Source organism: Canis aureus, chromosome 35 (genome assembly GCF_053574225.1).
Source record: "Canis aureus isolate CA01 chromosome 35, VMU_Caureus_v.1.0, whole genome shotgun sequence".
Classification (NCBI taxonomy): Eukaryota; Metazoa; Chordata; class Mammalia; order Carnivora; family Canidae; genus Canis; species Canis aureus.
In genome coordinates, this window is record NC_135645.1 from 13247331 (window position 1) to 13270934 (window position 23604).

The 23604-nt window shown below is 37.3% G+C and overlaps 1 protein-coding gene across 5 annotated transcripts in view; it reads right to left on the minus strand.

Moving 5' to 3' along the window:
- Positions 1–18753: 18753 nt before the first annotated feature.
- ATP6V1A (ATPase H+ transporting V1 subunit A) overlaps positions 18754–23604 on the minus strand; it is a 65461-nt gene continuing 60610 nt past the window's right edge. For all 5 annotated transcript variants that reach the window (XM_077884221.1, XM_077884222.1, XM_077884223.1 and 2 more), the window contains exon 15: positions 18754–21086. In XM_077884221.1, the coding sequence (XP_077740347.1) occupies positions 20994–21086 (93 nt within the window). In that variant the 3' untranslated portion in view covers positions 18754–20993. The remainder of the gene's footprint in view (positions 21087–23604) is intronic.

The window sequence follows — 23604 nt, forward strand, 5'->3', positions numbered from 1 at the left end:
GAACATGAATGAATTGGTACACAATTACAATAAAGAGAGGTAGTCTGTGACATTGTTTTCTGTTTAAAACAAATTTTTTTAAATCTATTTATGAGAGACACAGAAGCAGAGACATAGGCAGAGGGAGAAGCAGGCTCCCCACAGGCCCCACAGGGAGCCTGATGCAGGACTCAATCCCAGGATCCTAGGATCACAACCTGAGCCAAAGGCAGACGCTCAACCACTGAACCACCAGGTTCCCCTGTGACATTATTTTCGGACATGAAATTCGAAGCTTGGGTTTTAGGGAAGAGTGAAGCATAGGAGTCTGGAAGTAACAGGAGAAAAGTCAATCATGTCAATCACTTTCTCTGGTCTCAGTCATGTTCCAGTTACCTACTATGCTGCATGACACATCACCTAAAACCCTAGTGGCTGAAAACAGCAATAACTATTCATTATCTCACGTTTTCTGTGAGTCTAGGATTTGGGAGCACCTCAGTTGGGCAGTTCTGGATCAGTCTCTCTGATGTTGCCCTCAGTAAGCACGTGGCATCAAAAGGTCTGGTTGAAACTGGAGGATCCACTTTCAAGGCGTCTCATTTGCATGACCAGCAATGCTGGCTGTTGTTTTGGGGCCTCTGTTCCTCTCTGCAGGGGACTCTCCAAGAGGCTGCTTGAGCTCTCATAGCATGGCAGGGCTCTGACCATGTTGATGCAAAAGACCAAGCCGAAAGTTGCAATGCCTTTCATGACCTAGCCTTGGGTGGGTGTCACATACACCACCTTCTTTTGGGTTAAAGGGTCATGTCTGATTCACTATGGGAAGAGACCTTGTAGTCTACAAGGCATGACTCCTGGAAGGCAGGCTCATTGTGGGCCTTCTGGGAGTCAAGCTCCTACAAGTGTCGTGACAGTGTGGGAGGAAAAAGAGCCACCGCTAGAGAGGACAAGTGTCCTCAGGGGAAAACTAAGTTTCAGTCACAGCAAAGTGAGGTTCTAGAGAATTTTCAGGAAAAATAAAAAAATCCACCTCTGAGAATTTAAAATATAGGGGATTTTGTTAATGATTGATCTTGAATTCCACAGCCACCATGAAGGAATTTGAGAGTTGGGGATGGAGCGGGTGGGGGAGACGGCAAGAGGATGGATAGAGCTGCATGGTAATGAGAGTTTGGGGGTGGAGGGAGCTGGAAACCTTGGGTGTCTTGTACTGACTGACATAAGTAAAATTATAAGACTAACCAGATTAGTCTTGATGGCTATATTAGTCTCCAGAGAAACAGAACCAATTATATATATATAATTTATATATAAATTATATATATAAATATAAAACCATAAATAATATATATATATAAAACCATTTATATATATAAATTATATATATATATAATTTATATATATATAAAACCAACTACACAATCTGCTTTCTGCAGCCTGGAGATCCAGGAAGGCTGGCAGTACAGTTCTGAGAATATGAGAGCCAAGAGTATAATCGCAGTCCAAGAGCAGAAGATTGAAGTTTCAGCTCAAGCATTCAAGCAGAGAAAGCAAATTTTCCCTTTCTCTGACTTTTGTTCTATTGGCCAGGCCAAAAAAAAAAAAAAAAGAAAAAAGGAAAGAAAAGAAAAGAAAGAAACAAAGAAAAGAAAAAGTGAAAAAAGAAAGTAGCTACTTTTTGCCCCTTTGCTAAGTGAAATTTTCCTGAATTATAATTCTTACACTTCTATTTTATTATTAGGATTTTAAGGAATTTACAGATTTCATTCTTTCAATTGTTTCAGATGTTTAGTATGACTGACTTGAGCACAGATCCTTGGAAAAAATACCACTCTTAGTTTTTATCATTTTTTTCTGGAGCTGCTAACCCATAAATAGTGAGTCAATGTATCTGTACATATGTATCGAATTTTGTTCCTTCCTGAAATCCACCAAAACCCCAGTAAGAAGAATTATGGACAGATAGGGAGAATAGGAGAGGACACCAGGGCAAGGAAATTTCATAAGTAAGAAAGCAGTGGAACAAAGGGTAAATGATTTATATAACGGAGAAAGCCAGGGGCGCCTGGGTGGCTCAGCGGTTGAGGGTCTGCCTTTGGCTCAGGTCCTGATCGAGTCCCACGTCCGGCTCCCTGCATGGAGCCTACTTCTCCTCTGCCTGTGTCTCTGCCTCTCTCTGTGTGTCTCTCATGAATAAGTAAATAAAATCTTTAAAAACAAAAAATGAGAAAGCCAAGTCCTCAACCGATAATTGGGGAAAACTGAGGACCAACCTAACTTACACCTCAAAATCCTGAAAAGCCTTGGGAATTGGTAACACCAAAGTACCCCTAGAACTGGTAATAAATAAGAGGGGGAGGAGGAGTAGAATAGTAACTAAAATAAGGAGGACTAGGGGCAAGGCTGTTGGAGAAGCAGTTCGGTTCCTAGGTCATCTCTGTACCCAGGCTGCTGGGCAACTTTGTGATTGCAAATGTCTCAAACAAATTTGCCACCCTACCTGAGAAAGAAGCTTCTGGAGAGGCTGCCCACTAAGAAACCAGTAAAGACAAAATGTGGGATACAAACAAACTAGAAATGGAATGAGAAGAGTGTTGAGGAGACTCCCCAAGAGGAGACTGAAGGCAGATCCCAGAATGACAGCAGGGGCCCCGATGCAGAAGGCAACCAGTTCATACAGCTCAAGAGACGACCAGGCTGGCACTGGCATCCGAGAATCCTTGTTGTCATTTGCTGCCACCTTCTTCCTCCTCCTTTCCTTCTTCTTCTTTGTCTTCGTCTTCTTCTTCTTCCTCTACTTTTTTGGTCGTGGACAAAATCCCCTCACAGGCCACGCTCGGGTTCTTTTCTGTACTTAGCTTGCAAAGGACCTATTCTCCAAGCTCTGCTGCTTCGCTCCACAGGTCTCTACTTTGACTTTCTCCTGAGGACTGGAAGGAGCAGAACACAGAGAGCACTCCTTTCTCAATGACCATACCTTAAAAATAAATAAATAAGTAAATAAATAAGTAAATAAATAAATAAATAAATAAATAAATAAATAAAAGATTTTATTCATTTATTTGAGAGAGAGACACACACATGCATGGAGGGGAGGAGCAGATAGGGAGAAGAAGGCTCCCTTCTTGAGCAGGGAGCCCAGCCTCAGTGGTGAGACTGGATCCCAGGACCCTGAGATCATGACACTTAACCCAACTGAGCAACCCAGGCACCCCTCTCTGGCCATACTTTTGCTAAATGGCTGGTATCTAGTCCAAGGGCCCAAACTATGGTAAGCCCTACACTCGCCAGGATGCCAGGAGGCCCTTCCCCACTGACTTCCCTAGAAAAAGGTTTCTGTAAATGCTCAGGGAATCTGACGCCAAATCATGACCCATAGGCTCTGTTGAGTCTATTTTTCCCTAGAAGCCATTATCTGGTAGTGGCAACCTCACCCTTCCTCATACAGAAAGATTGCTGCTTGCTACTCAGCTGGGTTTGGTTTTGTTTCGTTTTAATTAAGGAATATATTATTTAGGGATACATATGTAGGGGGTAAATCTATAAATTGAAACAAAGAACTTATTAACACAAAACTCAGAGTAAATGTTTATCTTTAAGGGAAGGAAGGTGGATGCAACCAAGGGAGGGACATGGAGGGTTTCTATGTTATTTAAATGTTCTATTTCTTAGTCTGAGTAAGGGATACATACATGGTTAAATTGTTAAATTGTGCGAGAAAATATTATATATTTTTCTGTATGTATGACTTGTTTCATGGTATTTTAAGTAAATAAAAGAACAATTAAAAACACTTATCCTTTTATTTAAATGTTGCTTGTTAAATGTGAGATTGACAGAAAGGTTTTTGTTTTGATTTGAATAGTTTTTGTAAGATGCAAGTGGCTGGAATATATTTTTAACCGATAAGGGAAAAGCCAATAGAGAAGTTTAACAGAGAGTCAAAAGAAGTTTACGATAGAGCAAGGATAACATTTCCTGGGAGCGGAGGGAGAGATCCACTGCACAGAACAACTTCAGAGACTGGTCAAAGTGAAGGATACATGTGAAATAGAAGCTAGTGTTGGGGTAAAAGGGAGAAGAAGTGCAAACTGAGAGACTGGCTATGTCATTTGCTAAAGGTATTGGGTTTCTAGATTGCATTTCATCAAACTGTGAATTATTTAAACCTACCTGGAGCCAATTTCTGAAATGAGATGCCTGATATTAATTATCTAATGTAGTATGATAACTCATGATGTTAAATAAATAAATATACCTGAATTTGACCTCCCATCCCTCTCACTCCTCTCCTATCCCTATGCCTTAACCATATCTATAGCTTTGCAATTTGAGCATTGCTCTTTTATGTAGGAATGCTTTGCTTTTACAAAGATAGAAGCAAATGTTTTACACTATTGATAGTATAATTAAATTTAGAGCTCATCAAACATCTGGATATAATGTTTTCTTTCATATAATAGTCTTCCTGGAAATTAGACATATTTAGAAACTACATTATCCATTTTATTGAATCTAACAGGCCACAGGAGTATCATTTTTTTAAAAATCTCTAGTGAGATCATTTGCAAGTTAGCAGGTATAATTCATGGATAAGTGTTAATTCTGCCTACTAAAGACAAGAGTAGAAACGGCTCATTATGATTAGAACTCAATGCTACATACATAACAAATTGCAAAATATGTAATATTTTTTGTGTGGCTATGTTTGTTGGAAACAGACTACGAATATCAGTGGGTAACTACCCTTGGACCGCACAACAGTGCACTTACAAGTAAGTACAACCCCTTGGGAAATGGCATGTATGTGTGATTCACATCCTAGAACAGAAGAAAAACATAGAAGAAAAAGATGTGGACTTGAGTTCTCAATTCCCTTGAAAGGAAGGCTACAGTTTGAAGGCTTGCTGTGAGTGAAAAAATTCTCAGAACAAGATACTCGTCTGACCCTATTCAACATGGCTGGAAAAATTAAAGTACAATAGTTATTTCTACTCAGTGAGCATTTCTATGGAAGAGAAAAATGGAGCAGAGGGAAGAAACAGAAGGTCATGTATATAGCTCAGTTTCCTGGAAGTCGAGTGTGAGAGGAAGAATCATGTGAGTGACAGAGCAGGGGAGTACTGCTCTGGAGAAATGTGTAAGGAAGTGAGGGACGCTGAAAGGAGAGGAGACACTGATAAGGGATGTTTAGCCTCACCCCACAGGGAGCTCTAGAGAATGAATATTATCACAGACCTGTGTTTCCTTGAGGCAAGAGGATTGGTCTTTGACACCCTTATATTGGCTTGTGACTACTGGATGTGGGGGCCGGGAGAGCACAGACACGGAGTCCTTAACCTTCTAGACATTGCCAGATGTGCCACCTCCTGTTGGTTGGGGGCAAGTTTCGGTACAAATGTGCTATGAGTTCTTGGCTGCCAACACTCAGTTGGTCTGGTAAAGGAGCTATGGCCGGTTCACCAACTGGGACAACTACAGATAATATTTTCATTTGTGCTCTTTTTTCTTTTAACCCTAACAACTCACCATTTATTTCAGTTGCATATTTTATCTCCAGAATTTTCTTGGTAGTAGCCATTAATGTGTTAAAAATAAAACTGGATTTTAATATTTAAATACTTTCTTGTTTAACATCTGGGTTCATTGCTATCTAACATTTTTAAAAAAGCAAAATTAAAAACTTAAATTATTTTTCATAAAAGCCACTACAAGTATCCAACCTAAATAAGGCATATAATTAGGTGTTTAAGGGGAAAGTCTTGAGTAAAGTAGAAATGGATTTAAATTCTGGCTCCAACGTCCTCTAGCTGTGTGATTGTGTGCAAGGTTTTTCTACATGCCTCATCTACTTATCTGGGAAAAAAAGAGCAATAACAGTAACTCCTTCTTAGACTTGTTGTAAGGTTTAAAGAATGTATGCTAGAGTTCCATTTCTAGTTTTGCAACTAGAGTGGGTCACCTCATTGGACCAATCTTCTCACTAGGAATAACTAAAAATACATTATGAAAAATTTTCAGAAATGGTCTGTAAATCATCAAAGAACTGACAAGATAGTAAGAATTATCAGACCAATATCTAAGGAACCCAGAAAAATGAGTCTCATAATGAAGCTGCTTTTGTCCAGAACCTGACCAAACACTAAGGTTCAGTTTTCAAGGCCCAGTGAGGAGAACAACAGAAGATAAAATCCCAATGTGGAGACTCTAATGGGAACCACCTTCCTGCAAAAGCAGGAAGTGAACTTGAAGAAAACCCCTCCCATGTTCTCACCTGCAAGAAATTAGAAAGTAGTTGGGGAGCACATACCTGTAAGTTTGTAATTATAAACCAATCATGATTCTGCTTTGCAGACCACATTCATTCTCATTGGTCCAAAGAAACGTCAAGCTGTGAATTTTATTTAAAGCCATGTTGGATGTCCTTTTTTCTAGAAGAATCTCAGCTAAGAAGTATAGAAGGGATGATGAAATTGGATATCACAAGCATGAAATAATGAACCTTGACTTGTGCTCTCCTATGTAATAATTGCTAACCACAATTTGCTACTTAAATTTAAAATAATTAAGGGGTGCCTGGGTAGCTCAGTCCACTAAGCGTCGGACTCTTGATTTCAGTTCAGGTCACAATCTCAGTCAGGGTCATGGCATGGAGCCTCAAGTCAGGCTTTGAGCTCAGCACAGAATCTTCTTGTGATTCTCTCTCTCTCTCTCTCCCTTTGCCCCTCCCTCTGCTCACATGCATGCTCTAAATAAATAAATTTAAAAATCTCTTTAAAAATGAATAAATTTAAATTAATTAATATTAGAATTTAGTTCTGCAGTGACACTACTACATTTCAAGTGCTCAACTGAGTAGCTGCCATACTGACAGTATATATTTAGATCATTTCCATTAACTGAAAGTTCTATTAGGCAATCTTCATCAAGGCAAATATCATTAATAACTGCTAAGATTATTAGGTGAAGTATAAGAACCTTAAAATCAATGCATTGGCTGACAACATGTAAACTCATGATTGGTTTTATTTTTTTTTTAAGATTTTATTTATTTATTCATGAGAGAGAGAGAGAGAGAGAAGCAGAGACACAGGGAGAGGGAGAAGCAGGCTCCATGCAGGGAGCCCGACGTGGGACCCAATCCCAGAACTCCCGGGATCACACCCTAAGCCAAAGTCAGACGCTCAACTGCTGAGCCACCCAGGCATCCCATCCATGTTCGGTTTTAATACACAATCACAACTCACAGGATTTGTTTCAACGCATATAATCATCATAGGACTTGCATCCACAATCTGAAATAATTAGAAGTCACCAGGAAAAAGCATGATAACTCAATTTTAAAATAGGCAAAACATTTGAACAGGTATTTCATATATCCAATAAACATAGGAATTGCACTCAATGTCATTAACCATAGACAAAGACAAATCAAAATAATAAGATACCACCACCCAACTACAGAGGTATTAGATTACAAAGATATACAATCCTAAGTGTTGATGGAATGTAGAGAACTGGAATTCTCATTTGCTGTTGTTGGAAGAGTAAATTGGTAGAATCACTTGGAAAACTGTCAACATCTACTAAAGTGGAACATAAATACACTCTGTGACGTAGTGCTTTCACTCCTCAGGCTATGCCCAACATATGCAATCAAGTGTACAACAACAGACATATGAAAGAATATTTTAGCAATGTTATTTGCAGTAGCCTCTAAATTGGACTAACTCAATATTTATCATCAGCAAAATTGATGATATAGCCACACAATTAAATTTATAGATAGATGAAAATAAAATAACAATAAAAAATTGCCAGCTGCAAAAACACGATGCTTCTCACAAATATAATTCAGAATGAAAGAAACCAGATAAAAAGGAAAAACATTCTTATAATTCCATTCATAAAAAATTTCAAATGTAGATGTCGTGCCTTTAGACCTCAGTATAGTGGTTAGCTCTGGGGGGGTTAGTGGCTCAGAGGGTCTTATGGGTGCCCCTAATGATCTAATTGCATGGTTGTTACTTATGAGTGGTGATTTGGTGAAAACTCAAGCTGTACACAAAAGATTCGTGCACTTTTCTGTCTGTATACTTTAATAAAAGAAGTTTATTAAAAGATATACCATATATATTGACATGCATAATACGAAGTGGATGAAGAAAGAAAATTAAGCAATCTATGAGGAAGCAATTATATCCAGAATATGGATTGAAGACAAGGTATCAGTTTCATCAATAAATCAATGATATGAATAAAAAGGAGGTCTACCCTAGATTTTAAAAAACTTAAGCGGCATAAGAACCAAATGTGATTTGTGGATCTCATTTGGATTGTTTTGAAAAAAAAAAAAAAAAAACAACTAAGAGTTTGTTTAAAAACAATTGCAGAAATGTAAATACCATCTGTGTATTAGCTAATATTAAGAAATTATTTTTTTTAAGAAATTATTTTTGTTAGGCATGAGAATTGTGGTTATGGCATGATGCAATTGTCAGTTATTGTGATTATGTAAAAAAACACTTTTTATAGATAGATTTTGAAGTATTTAGTGGAGAAATGTCATGACAGGTATGGTTTGCTTCAAAATAGTTTAGCAAAACTAATAAATTGTGGCAAAATATAACTGCTGAATCTAGTTACTGACATCTTGGGTCTTTTTGTTGTTGCTGTTATGTTGCAAAGCTATGTCATTGAACATAACATTGACTTGGCTCTTAAAAAAGTGATATAGACATTTATGCATGCAATGGTTAGCTCTCCAACTTGTGTTATTAAATAAAAAAGAAACCAGATGTATAACAAGTATGTTATGCTTCTGAGGATTTTTAAGTATATATTTGTGTATATGAGAAATTTCCAGAAGTATGAACAAAAAAAAAAGTGGTTGCTTTTGTGGCGTATAACTTCTGGAAGGGTTTTGTTTTTGTTTTTGTCATTGTTAAAATTTTGTCGTGGTAAAATATACATAACATAAAACTTAACATTTTAACTATTTTTTTTACTTAAAAAAAAAAGTAAGCTCTACACGCAACATGAGGCTTGAACTCATGATCCTGAGATCAAGAGTCAGATATCCTATCAAATGAGCCAGCCAGATACCTCTTAAACACTAACTTTTTTTGAGTATACAATTTTGTGACATTAAGTACATTCACATTGTTGTGTAACCATCTACAGAATTTTTTTAATCTTCCCAAACTGAAATTCCATACCCATTAAACAATGACACCCATACCTCTTGCCCCCAGCTCTAGGCAACCACCACTATATTTTCTATTAATTTGGTTACTATGAGAACCTTACATCAATGGAGTGCTACAGTACTTGTCATTTTGTGACTGCCTTATTTCACTTAGCAAAATGTCTTCAAGGTTCATTTATGTGGTAGCATGTGTCAGAATTTCCTTCATTTTGGACGCCCGGGTGGCTCAATGGTTGAGCGTCTGCCTCTGGCTCAGGGTGTGCTCCCAGGATCCGCGATGGAGCCCCACACCAGGCTCCTTGTGGGGAGCCTACTTCTCCCTCTGCCTATGTCTCCGCCTCTCTCTGTGTCTCTCATGAATAAATAAATAAAATCTTTAAAAAAAACGAAGAATTTCCTTCATTTGTAAGGCTAAATAATATTCTACTGTATATACCAATCACATTTTATTTATCCATTCATCCAGTGAACACGAGCTACATCAAGCTTTTGGTGATTGTGAATAATGATGCTATGAACATAGGTATGTAAATAAATATCTGTTCAAGTCCCTGTTACTTATGTCCGCATGAAAAAAATATTTTTTAAAGATTTTGTTTATTTATTCATGAGAGACACAGAGGGAGAGAGAGAGAGAGAGACAGAGACAGAGACACAGGCAGAGGGAGAAGCAGGCCTCCTGCAAGGAGCCCTGTTATGGGATTTGATCTCAGATCCCAGGATCACACCCTGAGTAGAAGGTAAGACACTCAACTGCTGAGCCACCCAAGTGTCCCGATTAAAAAAAAAAATTTAAAGAGCAAAATACATGCATTGCCTGTAAAAATATTAAATGCTTAATAATAAATCTAACAAGAATTGTGCTGGACTTCTTTAAAAATTTTTAAAATAGATATTAAGAAAATTTTTTAAATATTTTATTTATTTATTTATTTACTTATTTATTTGAAGGGGGGTGCAGATAGAGCATGAGCAGGTGCAGGAGGGGCAGAGGGAGAGGGAGAAACAGACTCCTTACTGAGCAGGGAACCCATACGAGGCTTGATCCCAGGACTTTGAGATCATGACCTGAGCCAAAGGCAGAAGCTTAACCGACTGAGCCACCCATGCGCCCTGATATTAAGAAACTTTAGATAAAACATTAATGAAACGATGTTGCATGTTCATAGATTCGAATACTCAAAATTTTAAAATGTCAAATATTCCTCAAATTTAGATTAAAGGTAAGGGCACCTGGTGGGTCAGCCGGTTAAGTAAACATCCGACTCTTGGTTTCAGCTCAGGTCATGATCTCAGGGATCTGGGATGGGGCCCTGCATTGAGTTCCACACTGATTGCAGAGTTTGCTTTGCCCCTTTCTCTCCCACTCTGCTCCTCCACCCATTTGCGCTGTCTCTCTCTCTCAAATAAAAAAATAAAATCTTTAAAAAAATTTTTAGATTAAATGTAAATCCAATTAAAGTTACAATCTTGTTCTAGAATTGCTAAAAACAGCCAAAATAAGAACAGCAAAATGTTAAGACTTGTCCTTTTATGTTTCAAAATTTCAGACTGCAGTAATAAAAGCAGAGTAGGAATAGTACAGAGACAGACAAATATGAGCAATGAAAACCATCCAGAAATTCCTCCCTTATGTGAACTCAATTTATGACAGAAGTGATACTGCATAGCCATGGGGAAAGGATGGGCTTTACTGTAACTGGTTCTGCAACTATTGGGCATTCATGTGGAAAAATGAAATTGGATTCTTCTACCTTCCATCACACCTAAATGTAAAAGACAAATAATTTAACTTTCAGAAGATAATATTAGAGAATACTTTCATGAATTCCAGGATTTTCAAAACAAGACGCAAAAAAGTACAATCATGAAGGATGAATAAATTCGACATTACAATTCAGAAATTCTATTAATGTAGGAACAGATCACTGTAAACAAGTGCTTAATCTATGTGAATGTCTGATGGAATATGTGAAATTCACACAGGATACAGGGTGACTTTTCATTCCTTCACATTTCAAAATATCTAGTGTCTTTGGCCCTGCCCACTAAGTATCACTGGCAAAGTAGTACCCATTCAAAACATGCATGCACACGCACACAAACACACACACCTGTTCACTGTGACAAATTTTAAAGACCTTCATAAATTTCCCAAACGTCCCTAGGGATGATGCCCCTATCATGAGAAACTCTGATCTTTGAGATCAGGATGAGATCACCGTCATAAGAAACTCATGATCTTGGTTGATGGCTGCCTGGAATAAGGGTTACATCTCTCAATTTGTTTTGCGGATAGATATGACCTTGTCACTAAGTATGGGCCCATTACATGTCAGAAATGCCTTTAAAGGAAAAGGATATATTCTTCTTATTCCTGATGGATGCAATATGCTTTGTAGGATTGATGGCAGGAGCTGGAGTAGCCATCTTGGACTTGAAGATGAAAAACATGTATTGAGGATGGAGAACAACCACCAAACTTGAGTACCTGAAGGTCATTATCCACTTTACCAGTCCTGGGATACTTACATTTATGTAAAAGAAATAAGCTTTGACTTAATTTTAATAATATTATTTTGGATTTCTATTACTCACATTAAACCTAATCCTAACAGGTAGCTATTTTTATTATCCCTATTTTACAGATGATAAAACTAAGAGGCTAAGTTAATTGTCCAAGGTTGCACAGCTAGTATGTAGCAGAGCTGGGATTTGAAACTGTACAGTCTAACTTGAGATCTTGTGCTTTTACTGACCATGATATTTTGTCCCTGCTATTAGACAGAAGGGAGAGAGCCTACTGGAACAGGAGCAATTGATGATGGGGATGATATTGAGAACAGCTGTTTTTTTTTTTAAAGCTGTAATAAAAAATGTACATAAACATACATTTAGTTAGACATATTATTGTAACTGTAATTCAAGAATCCTTTTTTTTCAGAAAAAGCAAGCCCATTGCTCCTGTTATGTGTGTGGAGTAAATTATTTCAATGAACTAGAATTTAATCTTCAGTTCATAACATTTAAAGTCATATCACTTATACTTCAACCCAATTTGCTGTCAAATGAAGGTGCATTTCTCCCTTTCTGCTCAACGTACAGACTCTATAGCCTGTTTCTGTTTACAAGGTTTCTAGGTGTTAGTTTAATCTTCTCATGAAAATATGTTTTGAGGGTATGGTAAAGTGACAGAGGTCATTTTTTAAAACAAAATTTATGCAAGAATAATTAATATGCAGAATTGGGATCCCTAGGTGGCGCAGCGGTTTAGCGCCTGCCTTTGGCCCAGGGCGTGATCCTGGAGAGCCGGGATCGAATCCCACATCAGGCTCCCGGTGCATGGAGCCTGCTTCTCCCTCTGCCTAAGTCTCTCTCTCTGTGTGTGTGACTATCATAAATAAATAAAAATTAAAAAAAAATAATTAATATGCAGAATTATATTAGTTCCAGGTATACAATTTAATGATTCCATATAGGCCATTTTAAAAACTATTTTATTATTATTTACTTATTCATGAGAGACACAGAGAGAGAGAGACAGGGAGAGAGAGAGAGAGAGAGAGAGGCAGAGACACAGGCAGAGGGAGAAGCAGGCTCCATGCAGGGAACCCAACGTGGGACTCGATCCCGGGTCTCCAGGATTAGGCCCTGGGCCGAAGGCAACGCTAAACCACTGAGCCACCCAGGCTGCCCCAGGCCATTTTTTAATGGAAAAAGAATTATAACTAAAGTTATCATCTAGTCAATGAGGGGTTCGAGAAAGTTGATCAGTGAATTTAGGGTAAAATACAGGCAATGTGACACACGCAAGATTCCTATTGAGAACTCCAAAAGACTCCTCGAAGAAACAAAGCAGCTTCAGATGTACATTGTGTTATTTCTTACTTGGGCAGCTCTATAAGAAATGGGGTTTATTTAATTATGGTTACTAAAAAGAGCATAGTAAGAGTGAACTCTCAAGCTCACCTAGAACTAATTTAAACAAGGTAGTATCAATAGGTGCTGTATAGGAAAAAATCTATTTGAAATGGTGTCTTTGTTCAGATATTCTATTTAATTTTAATTTTTTAAAAAAAGATTTTATTTATTCATGAGAGACACAGAGAGAGAGAGAGTCAGAGACACAGACAGAGGGAGGAGCAGGCTCCATTCAGGAAGCCTGACGTGGGACTCGATCCTGGGTCTCCAGGATCATGCCCTGGGCCAAAGGCAGGAGCTAAACCGCTGAGCCACCCAGGGATCCCTAATTTTAATTTTTTGAGTAGGTTAACAGTCACATGATTCAAATGCTAAAAAATATATATTTCTTTATTTTTGAATGTCATATCCTGAAGAGTTTTGCATTTGATGAGGAGTTTCAAGCTAACATTTACTAAAGGTCCTCTTTAAAAGTATTTGGCAAGCACTTACATTTTAATAGACACTAAAATAATCAGTCTGACTTTTAACTTACAGGCACTGTTGCCTCAAATTTCTGCTTCGAAGAGTACCTTTACGATTTTTGTCATGTTTTATTATTGTCTATAACTTTCTATACCTAATATTTTTCTGTAGCAATAACTCATTTTTAACATTTACCGTTTGGCTTCCTCCCTAAGCAGATCCTTGAGATCTTGGATATGAAGTACTAAACATTTGCCTCTATACATTAAAATGTGTACTATCCATGTCCTTCTCTAAAAACCATCTCATGGACACAGAGCTGTGCTTTGAGGAAAGACACATGATGTGTTGCCCAGCTGCCAGGAGTGCTCAGCGGACAGCCTGCTGATATTAGCTCCTTCCAGGTCTGGTCTGCAGATGCCACCTCTCCTGAGGTCATGTCCCCACAGGACAGCTTCAACCTGGAGTCCAAGGGAGGAGGAGTAATAAAGGCTGGCCATTTTAGCCAGATGCCTGTCAACTCTGATTGGCAATATTTGCTCCAGAGCTTCCTCACAATAGTGGCCAAGGCTTTGTTAGGCCTGCTTGGTATCCTGATTTCCACTATGCACACCCTGTTTTGCCCCTTCTTTTCTCAAGGTCAATTTCAAAGGGACAATGTGTACCCCCATCTCCGTCTCAGCATGTTTCCAGAGAAGCTAACCTGCAACACCATGCTTGAGGAAATACCGTCCCCTAAATGGTGTTTTCAGGACAGATGTCAAAGGGCTTCATGATGGCTTTAAAATAAAGCATGAAATTTAAAAACAAAGGCCATGAATATGATTTTATGTGATTGAAGGCAGTTCAGCTTTTATACAGGGTATCCAAAACTTTTAGTGCAATTTTAAGTCATCTAGTAAATGCTAGATGTCATTAGCTATTTGGAAGTTTTCAAGAGCTATTCAGATGATGGTTGAAAAATCAAACTAAAAAATTATCTTAATGGATTTTTTAAAAAAGAACTTGAATCCCGTGACAAATGCTGTTTTTTAAAAATGGAGCTAAATTATACTCTTATAATTATATTCACAAACCAAGCCTATATATGACAAAATTCAAATATGTCACAGAATTTTGATTCCTTTTTGAGTTCGCCTGCCTATAAAGAAACGGGTAGAAGAGAAACTGCTGGTCCATTCAATAAGTACAGTAACAATCCTACTTGAAATCCATACACATAACGATTACTACTGTTCAAAGGTCATGATTTTGGAATACTTTGTCCTACTGTCAGACCATTCTGAATCTAAATCAATTAGAATACATGTCAATCAGCTGAGCGGTGTTCGAGGTCAGGAACAAGGATGTCTTAAATTTGACACATGGTTCAGTCAAATTTTCTAACTCTGAGATTGTGGCACAACTAGTTAATGTTCCGAGACTACTCATTTAAGTATCCTTTGTTATCTTTCATGTCTGAGCATCGAATAAAGATACTGGTTTCATAAAAGTTGCTCCATGGTGAGAATTACCTGGGATGCTTGTTAAATTGACTCCTATGCCCTTTCTCTAGAATACATTTCATTTCAGCCCATTTAGAGACTGAATATTATAAATACAGCCCCATATATTTATGTTCAGAGGTTTCAGGAAATAGCTAATTAAGACACATATACTTATTTAAGACATCAAACCTTTTTATAGTCATCCATTGCTGCTTGGAGTCCCGTGGTATGCATTCACAGACACCTGAGTACCTTCTTATTTGTGACTGGCTATAGCATTCTATGTCTGTGTGGTCTCATTAGCTTCACTGTTCTAAGAACGAATTATTCCCCAAATCCTGGTCACCTGTTTGACAAAGTAAATTACTGGTTGCAAAGAGAACTGACAGTTCTTGAATTGAAAAGTTCAAATCTATCACTTCTACAGAAGTGCAATTTTAAAAATCAAACAAAACCATGATTTTATTATAAGGTAGAACTTAAAAGCATTTTAAAACCACCATTAAAAAAACAAAACCACCATTAAACATTTCCTAGTGAAAAACTATTTTTTTAAAATTATTAAATAATAAATAAATAGAAAATCCTTCAATGTAAGCCTTTTCCTTTGATAAACTTATTAAGTATGACATATGTACAGAAAAGTGTTTGAATCATGTGTGTGATTTTTTATAAAATGAACACACCCGTGTAAGTAGGACCCACAAGAACCAGAGCATAAACACCTCAATACTCCCCCATATATTCTCCTATTGTAACATCCCCTTCCCTACCATGTGTAACTGCTATCCTGACTTTGAACACTGTATGTTAGCTTTATGGTTTTGAATTCTATATAGATGGTATCATATAGTATATATTGTTTGGCTTAACTAAATATTATATTTGTGAGATTCATGCATGTTGCATGAACTCTCATGTCTACATACTATTTTATTGTGTGAACACGCAATTTGCTTATCCATTCTTCCAAACTTCCATTTATTTGGGGGCTATTACAGATAGCGCTTCTATGAACATTTTGGTACATGTCTTTTGGTGAACATGCATGTATTCATTTCTGTTGTATATAGACCCATGACCGGGACTCCTATGTTATTAGGTATTCCTAATTCAACTTTGTAGATGCTACCAGAATAGTTACCCACACTGATTGCACAAATTTATATTCTCACATGTATGACAGTTCTGGTTGGTCCACATTCTCACCAACACTTGGCACCCTATTCTTTCCATTTTAGTCCTTCTAGTGTATGAAATGGTATCACAATGTAATTTTAATTTGCATTTCCCTGGTGACTTTCTAGCATCTTTTTTCATATATTAATGGGCCATTTTGTGAGGTGTCTTTTCAAGTCTTTTACCCATTTATTTACTAAGATCTGTAATTTTTAAAAAAGATTTTATTTATTCATGAGAGACAGAGAGAGGCAGAGACACAGGCAGAGGGAGAAGCAGGATCCCCACGGGAAGCCCAATGCAGGACTTGATCCCAAGACTGTGGGGTCACAACCTGAGCCAAAGGCAGATACTCAACCACTGAGCTACCCAGGTGCCCCTGTAATATATACTTTTTTTGACTTGTAGTTCTTTATGCATTCTGGATTCAAGTCTTTAATTAAGTTGTCATTGTTTATATTCTTGTTCTCCACACTTTAATGACTTATTGTAACTTGGATAAAAAATTTTGATAAAAATTATTTCTGGACTCACCTCCCTAAACTCTGGCTCAAACTGTTTCTCAGTCACATTTTCCTTCTTAAAATGAGTTATCACAGTGTCTATGACTACACTACCTTGTTCAGCCAGTTATTTCTCCCTACTTTTCTTCTGGTTTATCTTTGTATCACATTTATTCAAACCAGCTTCCTGGTTTTGAAAGAAACATACATAAGGAAAAGATATACTGTACGATTTAGTACAAAGAGACACTAGAGGGATCCCTGGGTGGCGCAGCTGTTTGGCGCCTGCCTTTGGCCCAGGGCGCGATCCTGGAGACCCGGGATCGAATCCCACGTCGGGCTCCCAGTGCATGGAGCCTGCTTCTCCCTCTGCCTGTGTCTCTGCCTCTCTCTCTCTCTCTCTATGACTATCATAAATAAATAAAAAAAAATTAAAAAAAAAGAGACACTAGAAAGCAGGAGACTTGAAGGCTGATATTAAGTGGCAATGTGACATAGGGCAAATCAGTTAACCTCTCGGGACTTCAATTTCCTCTTCTGTATTAATGAGAAGGTTGGAATGAATGACCAAAATCCTCATTAATCTAAGAAGTGGATTTTCTTGAGTATTAAATCCCACATCTGCTTATTTATAACCATAATAAGTATACTATTTCCTCATTAAAGTACAGCTCTTCAAAAAACTCTTTTCAAATACAGAGGCAGAATGTAGTGTGATTAAGAGTATGCTCTCTGGAATCAGGTTGCCTGGGATTCTTTTACAAGGTGCTTCCTTATTTTGCGGAACAATGGCTTTTCAGCTACTAATTGATTTTTATCCCCCCAGGGTTCTTAAGAAGCCAGAAGCAGTTGCTAGTAGTGCCTCACCTAAATCTCCTTGGCCATGACCACCATTTCACTGGACACCAGCCTAACCTCCCAACTACCTGCACTCAAATCTCTTTGCTGGGTTTTCTGTGGCCACCAGTGCCCCATCTACCTCTATGCAAGTGCTGGGCATTGACTTTCCCAGTCTTTATGGGAACAGCCTTCCCTGGATGACTGCCAGGAGCTGCAGAAAGTACTCCACTTCTCTTGTACCACAAGTGGGAAAACTGAGGTGCAGGTTGCTAGGTGTTCTCAAAACTCCAGAGCAGCGTTGTGCCTAATAGTCTAAAGTGTTAACTTTTTTGATAATGAATTTTTATTGGCTTCCTTCCATTCTGTCTGAATTCTTTACTGCCCTCCTGGTGTGTGCCCGAGATTACATCCCAAATAAACTCTCTGCACTCAACTACTTGTCTCAGAGTCAATTCTAGGGCAACACGAACTAAGAGGAGGCCCTTAGAACAACTTCAGGGGCATTTTATCACAGCCCACTTAAGAAAGTTGCTTTCCTTCTTTGTGCTCTTATACCGTAGCAATACATCAAAAGGATAACCCGAAGATATCAGGATATTACCAAGTGGACTAAAAATTACCCAAATATTGTATAATGAATAAACTTTCCTGTGAATTTTTAAGTATTTCTCTAAATAAAATTGACACTTGATAGTAATATACTAATATAGAGAGGTTCATTTCACACTCCTACTTTATTCCCTTGAAGTTGTTAAAAATACATTTAAAGAAATAAAATATGTCCTAAATAACATGTTGCTACATTGGATCTTAAATGATCTGGCTTGCAAAATCACAAATTGCAAGGCTTTTCGTTCATTTGTCAAAAATAGAATGACTACTATTCCTTTAAATTTATAAGTGCATTTTTAGAAACTATTCATTTTTTTAATTTAATGATACTCAGAATGATAAGGGATTCTGTAGACTACATTTCCAAATCATACCAGTATATGATTATAGGACTTTTTGCAGTTTATTGTGAGGGCCCCAATTCGATTTCATGATCTTAAGTAACAATCTATAAAAAAAGGGGAAAAACAAAAAATCTTAAAGTTCATACTGAAAACAATAAGTCAAAATACAAATAGGTGGCATGTTTTCTAGCAAACACACACACACAAAGAAAAAATGTTAATTTAAATCCACTTTTTATTCTTTCATAGATTTTAACAATTATACACAACTTTTAACATAAAGATAGTGAAATCTCAAGGATAAGGAGGCAATATATATGGCCTCTTCTATTCGTTCTTCAGGATGGAAGGAAATTTCCAAAGGGTACAATGTGTGAGATTTAACACTGGAAAAATACATATGAAACTTGTTTAACTGGCTCCACCTAGGACCAGGCATAGCACAATAAATATAGAACTGCATCATCTTTTTAAAAGATTGTTGTAATTTTAACACATTCTTACCAAACAAATATGATCAGTGACCAATTTGAAATTCTACAACATACAGGTGGAGGAACACTTATAATGAATATCAGAGCATCTTCTATCTCTAGCATCTTCACATCCATACATCAACATTCTTAAAAGGGAGTAGAAATTACATTGCAAATTCAGAACAACAAAAAAAAAACTTGGTCAAACTTTCTTCATCCTATCATTCATTACTATCACAATCCTAGTTTGCTGGTAGGTTTAAGGTAGGAATAGAACATTTTTGAAATCCTTTTCATTTCCACGGGTCTTAGGGCCTCTGGGTAGGAGGCCACATTGGAAGCAAACTGATAAAGCAGCACCATTAAGTCCATATCTCAACAAATCACTGCATAATTTTTATCTTCTAATATTTGGAAAGGTAAAAAAAAAAAAAAAAAAAAAAAAAAAAGCTGCATAGAAGAGTATCTATCCTGAATAGCAAGCCACTGTAAAAAAATGCAATGAAAGGATTTAAACAAACTAGAGCTGAATTCTCTACTCATGGCATCTTTCCTTAACAGACCAAAAGAAATATGTTACCTAAAAATTAAATAATAATATACTGAGGCATAAAATAAATACTTTATTTATGCTATTGCATTTGGGTATTTGAGATTGTTTGACCTGTTCACATTCCCTTTCCTCTTCCCAAAGAGGAAGCAACGGTGCCAGCACTATTGGTCAGAAAGAGTTAATGAGAAACTGTTGCTCTCAGAGCTGTTCCGCAGTGTGCCTTATACAGACACAGAAATTATTATTTTAAAACATATACTTAAAAGACAAGATGAAATTATCTTTTCATCACACGACCCAGATTCTGGCATCAGCAGATATTAAGAATTAATTTCATCCCTATTAAACAGAATGGAAACTGTTATGCTGCTATTGCTACAGATATTCTGAGAAATCTTTTGAGCCAGTAAACTGGTTGTTCAAAAGTTCAATAAGCCGAGAAACAAGCAAACACATGACACACATCATTATCTTGTAAAAACGCAATGCCACTCTGGCCCCAAGAATCACTACAGTCCAGCGGGTCCTTAATGGTGCAAACAGCCTTTAACCACACTGAATACTTTCTCTGTGGCATTTCACTGCCCACCACACTGCCACATGATTCTTAGAAGCTCAGGCTTCTAAGGTGTTTGAGGAAAAGAAAAGGGTTTGATGTGGATCAAGTTCCCAGTGATTGTTTTAAATGCAATTTTTAAAAAGAATTTCCTAGTTACGTAGTAGTATAGTCCTTGATACTGAATTTTTCATACTGAAATAAAATATGCTTTAACAAGATGATGTTTAAGTTTGACCACCTGGCTCCTTTTCCACTTTTTTAGAGGGTAGTGATTTCATACACTGTGCTGAGTCCCACAAATGCCTGTTTTAAAAACAGTAGAGTTCCCAACAGTTTCCTATAAACATTCCTGATTTACACTGGGGGAAGCAATGCATAATTGGAACATTAATCATTCATGTTTTTAAAAAAGCAATTATAAACCTTACCACATAGATATTGAGTCATTTCACAAAGTACCTGTCAAAATGTATAGAAATCTGGCCTTCCATTCCAAATCTATTGCAAAGAGAGTACATGCAGTAGTCCTGTTTACGATTTAATGGAGATGAGGAAAGGGCAAACCTAGGACAAAGAGGGATGTCACCCCACAGATAAGTTTACAGTAGTGTAGCCATTATATATCATATTTACTACATTCACCACTTCGGAGAAAGGATCACGGAGGTTCTTCAAACACTGGAACAAAGGAATGTTTGTTTCATAGAAGACCTACCAGATAAACAGGGAAACAAGTGAGAACACACATAGGCACTAGTCTTAAAGCTGCACAGTAAAGAAGCAAGGGTTTGGAGATGAGAAATTTAGGAAAATATACACATGTGAGAGCCTGCCGAAGAAAGGAAGGAAAAAAAAATCACAGTTCTAATCTTCAAGGCTACGAAATGCGTTCTGCATATCTTCAAGAAGTTGTGCATAGTCGGCTTTGATCTTTGCCTCACCGTCTTTCACTGGATCCTGAAAAAAGACATTACAGAATTCAATTTACCTTTGGAAAATAATATTCAAGATAGGTAGTAAGTTACTTATATTTAACATATTTTGAGTATTAGTGAGGTACACTGGCAAATCGCAGGCAGGAGTCAAAATTACTCTTATTTTCCTTTAAGGGTAGAAATGTACACAAGGAAGAGTACTCCAACCTAACAAAGACACAAAGTTTTGATTCCCCCTGAAACTAATAATATACTCTATATCAATTAAATTGCATTTAAACAAAACAATTTTTTAAAAAGACAAAATTTTGGTTTTGTTTTTTTTTTTAAAGATTTATTTATTTATTTATTTATTTATTTATTTATTTATTTATTATTTATTTATTTATGATAGACGTAGAGAGAGAGAGAGAGGCAGAGACACAGGCAGAGGGAGAAGCAGGCTCCATGCAGGGAGCCCGATGTGGGACTCGATCCCGGGACTCCAGGATTGCGCCCTGGGCCAAAGGCAGGCACTAAACCGCTGAGCCACCCAGGGATCCCCAAAATTTTGGTTTTGTAATTGGCCTGCTAACTGTATTCAATGACCAATGGATTTATCCTCAACAATATGCAAAAGATGGGGAAATTACGCAGTATCACACACTCGATGCATTCTACCGCACGTACCCAATAGCTGGAATTCGTTTAGTCAAAACACAATTACTGTTCAAGGTCTCACGGTATCACACTGGCACAGGGAAGTAAAATTTCTAAAATAATCTTAAAATGCATCACATTTTAAATTCCTATGGAAAACATCTTGAGTAGTATGTGTAAAAGAGGCTTTAAAATATTGAAGCTCTCTAACCCAATCATTCATTCTACTTCTGGGAACCTATAATAGGAAAATACACAAAACCAACTACATAAACCAAGCTGTCCATACCAATAATTGGAAATTTCCTAAATACTTAATAATAGAAAAATATTACTCCCCAGCCACAAAATAATACTACAGAAGAATATTTAATAACATAAAAGACTCAGGATCCCTGGGTGGCTCAGCGGTTTAGCGCCTGCAGCCCAGGGCGTGATCCTGGAGTCCCGGGATCGAGTCCCATGTCGGGCTCCTTGCATGGAGCCTGCTTCACCCTCTGCCTATGTCTCTGCCTCTCTCTCTCTCTGTCTCTCTCATGAATAAATAAATAAAATCTTTAAAAAACCCAAAACCATGAAAGACTGAAGGGCGTCTGGGTGGCCCAGTCAGTTAAGCAGCTGACTCCTGATTTTGGCTCAAGTCATGATCTCAAGGGTCCTGGGATGGAGCCCTGTGCCTGGCTTCACATTCAGCAAGGAGACTGCTTGAGGAGTGTCTCCCTCTGCCCTTTGCCTGCTTGTGCTCTTGCTCTCTCTCTCTAAAATTTAAAAAAAAAAAAAAAACTTTAAAATTTTTATTTCAGTATGATTAATACACAGTATTGTATAAGTTTTAAGTGTGCAGTATAGTGATTCAACAATTCTATACATTACTCAGTGTTCATTATAACAGTGGACTCTCTTTTTAAAATAGATTTATTTATTTATTTATTTATTTATTTATTTATTTATTGAGCACAAGCAGGGGGAGGGGCAGAAGAAGTGAGAGAATCTCAAGCAGATTCCATGCTCAGTGCAGAGCCCGATGTGGGCTTGATCTAACGACCCTGAGACCATGACCTGACCTGAAATCAAGAATCAGACACTTACCCGACTGAACCTCCCAGGTGCCCCAGTCCCCCTCACCTATTTTACCCATCCCCCCAGCCATCTCTGCTCTGGCAACTACCAGTTTGTTCTCTATAAGAGTCTGTTTTTTGGTTTGTCTCTTTTTCCCTTGCTCATTTGTTTTGTTTCTTAAATTCCACATGAGTGAAACCATATGGTATTTGCCTTCATCTAACTTATTTCACTAAACATTATATTCTCTAGATCCATACATGTTGCAAGTGGCAAGATTTCATTATTTTTTTATATGGTTGAATAATACTCCACTGTATGTGTACATCACATTTTCTTTATCCAAATGAATGTATAATTTTTAAAAATAAAATTTGGATCAAGTTACATAAGGAGTTTTTTTGCAACCTGATTTTTTCAGATATCTGATATCCCCATATCTTTGGATTTTTCTTTGAAAAAACACTATTAATGTCTTCATAATATTCTTGCTAAAATGTACATGCCATAATGTTCTGTTGACTTTCACTCCTGAATGACATTTAAGAAGTTTAATAAATAATCTATTACATATATTCATATCAAAAATCTCTGATTATTGTGTGCCAACTATACTTCAACTAAAAAAAATCTCTAATCATTTCCTTGGGTTGTATGTTTTGAATTGGAATGACAGGACTCAAAGAGTGTGAATATTTTAAAATTCTTGATACAGTGAGTGTCTATTTTTACAGATTTACTTTCACCCTATAGTGTAAACAAACACTACATATACACGCAGAGAATCCTTCTCAGTTTCTCATTAGGTGATTGGTAAATATACTTGGATGTCGTGACTTTGA